The sequence below is a fragment of the Tarenaya hassleriana genome, unplaced genomic scaffold, assembly GCF_000463585.1.
Source record: "Tarenaya hassleriana unplaced genomic scaffold, ASM46358v1 Cleome1, whole genome shotgun sequence".
In the NCBI taxonomy this organism is placed as follows: domain Eukaryota; kingdom Viridiplantae; phylum Streptophyta; class Magnoliopsida; order Brassicales; family Cleomaceae; genus Tarenaya; species Tarenaya hassleriana.
In genome coordinates, this window is record NW_010960187.1 from 10,068,570 (window position 1) to 10,072,507 (window position 3,938).

The window sequence follows — 3,938 nt, forward strand, 5'->3', positions numbered from 1 at the left end:
TCTTTGAATATTTAACCAATAATGTCATAGTGTACTAGTTATATAATATATATATATATATATATATATATGCAGGTGTAAGGTACAAAGTGAAGGTTTATGGGTTTTTTTTTGTGATAGGGTAGTATTTTGGCATGGACCTGGTTACATAATTGAGTTCTCTGATGACTCGAAAGCACGACTCTCTCTCTCTCTATATATAGAGAGAGAGAGATTCTCTCTAAACTTAAGTTTATGTCTTGTAATAATATGTAACTTCTAAGTTCATGTCTTGCCATCACAAGAATTTACTCGTTATATGGACTCGAATCCGATATTAATTTACTTGATATAATAATAAATCTCTAAACTTATATATAGTTTTATATCTATCCATTACACCAAAAACAAAGAAGTATATCGTCGTGGTCCAAAAGATGAAAACAATGCAAAAACCGACCCTATCGTATAATATTATATAATATAACAGACCATAAATAATAACAATAATCAATTAAAATTCATATAATCAAATTTAAATACGCACCGTATGCTTGATTCGCTTCAATGGATAATCCAAACCCTAAATCGTGAAATGACCACTTAAGATGGGTCGATGGTACGACGAACGTCATCTCCGGCCGCCGGACACGGCTGCTGAAACTGCGTCGCGATTTGTCCAATCGTCAAAATCCCGGCGGTCGCGCCATCGTAGTTGCTCCCGCCGGAGTGATGGTGATGATGATTATCAACAAACCCTCCAAACATCTGCTCCCTAGGAAAGAACTGGTGGTGGAACTGATGCCCTGCGTTCGCGTTTGCGTTTGTGGATGCGTTTGCGTTGCCGCCGAGGAGGTTGATGCCGAGGAGGCCGAGGCTTTGGTACTTGGAAAGTTCGGATTTTGCGCAGCTGAGATCGATCTGAAGCTGGCGGAGTTGGTGCTGGAGAAGAGATATGACGCCGACGCAGCCATAGACGGGATCTCGTAGACGCATGTCGGCTTCGTAGGCGAGAGAGTTGACGGCGTCTTCTCGCTGTGACGGGTGGAGCTCGTTCAGGAGTTTGGTCACGTTGCTCGCGCCGAACACCTTGTGGACGTTGGCGAATTTCTGCGGCTGGTCCGGCGGGAAATATGGCGCGAAAACACACTCCGGTTGGCATTTCCGGCGGAGGAACTTGCAGGCCGCGCATGGCGAGTTCGAAGATGACGAGGAGGCCATGGCTCAACGACTTGATTAGACCTTGGGTTGTCTCTGGTGGGAAGAAATAGGATGTCTGATTCGATCTCTCCAGATGTGGAGATTAAACGATCTACACGAGGGTAAGAAATCGAGATTAGGGTTTTTTGCCTTATGGTGGAAGGAAACAGAAACCAGATCTTATCAGAGACACGCGAATTCATGTTTGTGAAAGCTATCAACTTATCAAAAGAGAAAAGCGAACAACTTTGAGGATTGTGTTGCAGATGTTGAAAGAGGGCATGGAAAGATTTCCCAATTTCTTCAACAAAAAATCTAAGAAAAAAATTCGTTGGATCTTTTGAGAGATTTATAATCCATTAAATACCTGGTTTAGATGGAAGATAAGCCTTCGATTTTTGGGGAGAGGATCTGAATCTTAGGGTTTCTCTGCTCTTTGGTGGAGCAAGAACAGGAGATCCTCCTTTGCTTCTTGACTTCTTGGATCGGTCATAAAGAAATAAACAGCTGTGGAGGAGGAAGAAGAAGAGACTTGGTAATTAGTAGTTTACTACACCGAACATGAGCTACATAATATATATATATATATATGTATCGCGTGTGTATACGCGTCCATACACACACCCCGATACACTTTAACAAAAATGAAGAAGAATTAGACGGTGTTTTCTAAGTCAAACTTCAACCTCTGCAACGAATACAAGAAATATATATATATATATATGTATATGTACACATATATACACAACGCAAGACTTAGAATTAGAAGCAGAGGTAGAGGGAGCTAGGGATGTGTAGCTTTGATTGCTTCTGTGAACAATTTTTGTAACTTCATAGACCTGATTCAGGTTAAGTCAAATATATAAAAATAAAAAACTTAAAAAGATTTAAAAATTTAAGAAAAAAACGAGGAGAGTAAGATTTACCTTTCATATGTATATATAATATATTGCCTCGGAATTTCGATATAAATTATGCGTGTATATATATTTGATGTTATATATAGAGAGATGGGATCAAAATGCTTATTTATGAGAAATAAATGAAAATGGCTGAAAAAGCAAAAGATTGGATCTCGTGAAGATGTGTGACTTACTGGTTTTTGCTACTCTCGATTGACCCAACCCTCGTCTTTCTTGAATTTCATATAAACCACTTAAAATAACTTTACAAAAAAAAAACCCCCGTATACACACGTGTGTATATATATATATATATATAAAGAATTATTATAGGTATTATTAATAAACAATTACAAACGATATTGCTATATTATGGGCTTATAGCATTATTTACAGCAGCAAATTGAAGTCCATGTGAAGGGGTGAGAGTTTCTAAGAGCTAAGGGAAGAAAGAAAGCTGGCTTGATGAAAAAGAGGATCTTGGGATGAACCCTTGGACCCTAACATAGACTATAATAGTATAATAGCAATAATAAAATTTAATTTACATAAAAAAAATACTAATTAATAAGAGGAAATAATAAAAGGAGGGAAGAAATAAGGAAATAATTACAGAAGAGAGACGAGAACGGAGGAGTCTGGGATCTGACTCCGGACTCCCTAGCTGATGGATCTTGGGATGAAGAATTTTCTCTTTTTATTCTTTATTCTTTTTGTCTTGGGATTTTCATACAGTTAACCATAGATTATTATTATTGATATTTTTATACATAAATGAATATTTGTATAGATATATATATATATATATATACAGTAGTAGAAAGTACTAATTTGCTTTGAGGGCCTCAGTGTCAGCAGTCAAACCTGTTCTTGCCTTTCTTTTATATGAGTCCACAGAAAATCTTCTGCGCCTTCTTCACCCCCAGAAATAAAAGAAGAAAAGGGTTTTTGTAAATTTTATGAAATATAAAGTTTTATATGTTTTTGTAATTGATGGGTTTAATTTGGTGAAAGTAGAAAAGGCTCATGCAAATATCGTCTCGATTTATCCGTGAAGTAGGAACACACAAAAAAGAAAACTGTAAAGGAAAACAAAATATAAACTTAGGATAACATATCAAATTAAAGAAATTGAAAGAATGGGAGGTGCATATAAAGATGATGATGAGAAGCTCCCCCCCTAATTAAGCTCAAGGGAGAGATAGAGAGAGAGAGAAGTACTATATATATATATATATATATATATGGTGTGTGAGTGTATGTATAGATGGCTCACTAGCATACAAGAATGCATACTTTTTTTTGTCATAGAAACGAATAATTAAATTTTGTTTTTAACAAACCATGATCAACTTGCGTGTTACATGAGAAGAAACCTTACATAGTTTCATTCAAGATTACATAAAAATTCAATTTAATATTCGACATTCTATCGTCTATGCCCATCTTTTTATAACAGCATATGTATACCCCCTCAAAAACATTATATGGCGCTTCCTATCATTTTCTCGTAATCTGTGTTTTTAATTTCAGTTTAATAATTTAAGCTTCAAATTAATGTTAATTTCAAGGAGGGGGGGGGTGGATTATATAAGTTGTCATTTTAAAATACTTGCTCCAGCTGCACACATTCACCATTCATTTCAGAACAAAACGTTTCAAGAACCAAATACTGTGTCTATCAGTCTATGTAACACATAAAAAAAAACTAGGGTTTGTCTATGTTTTGAGAGAGATGGAGAGAGAGAGAGAGAGAGAGAGAGAGAGAGAGAGAGAGAGAGGGGCAAGTGGTCATGGAGTCGTGTGTTGCAAAGTTGTAATTACTGTGGGGGCAGGCAAGAGAGCCTGCAACACTAT

General features: G+C 36.6%; 1 protein-coding gene across 2 annotated transcripts; it reads right to left on the reverse strand.

Moving 5' to 3' along the window:
- Window positions 1–380: 380 nt before the first annotated feature.
- On the reverse strand, window positions 381–3,018 carry LOC104822212 (LOB domain-containing protein 6-like). 2 transcript variants are annotated; one of them, XM_010553359.1, is made up of 3 exons: window positions 2,946–3,018; window positions 1,547–1,686; window positions 381–1,291 (listed from the first exon to the last, which is right to left on the reverse strand). In XM_010553359.1, the coding sequence occupies exon 3, from the start codon at window positions 1,198–1,200 to the stop codon at window positions 583–585; it is 618 nt and encodes a 205-aa protein (XP_010551661.1). In that variant the 5' UTR covers window positions 1,201–1,291; window positions 1,547–1,686; window positions 2,946–3,018; the 3' UTR covers window positions 381–582. The 2 variants fall into 2 exon arrangements, with proteins under 2 accessions (XP_010551661.1, XP_010551657.1); XM_010553355.2 differs by lacking the exon at window positions 2,946–3,018 and having other exon boundaries at window positions 1,547–1,822.
- Window positions 3,019–3,938: the final 920 nt, after the last annotated feature.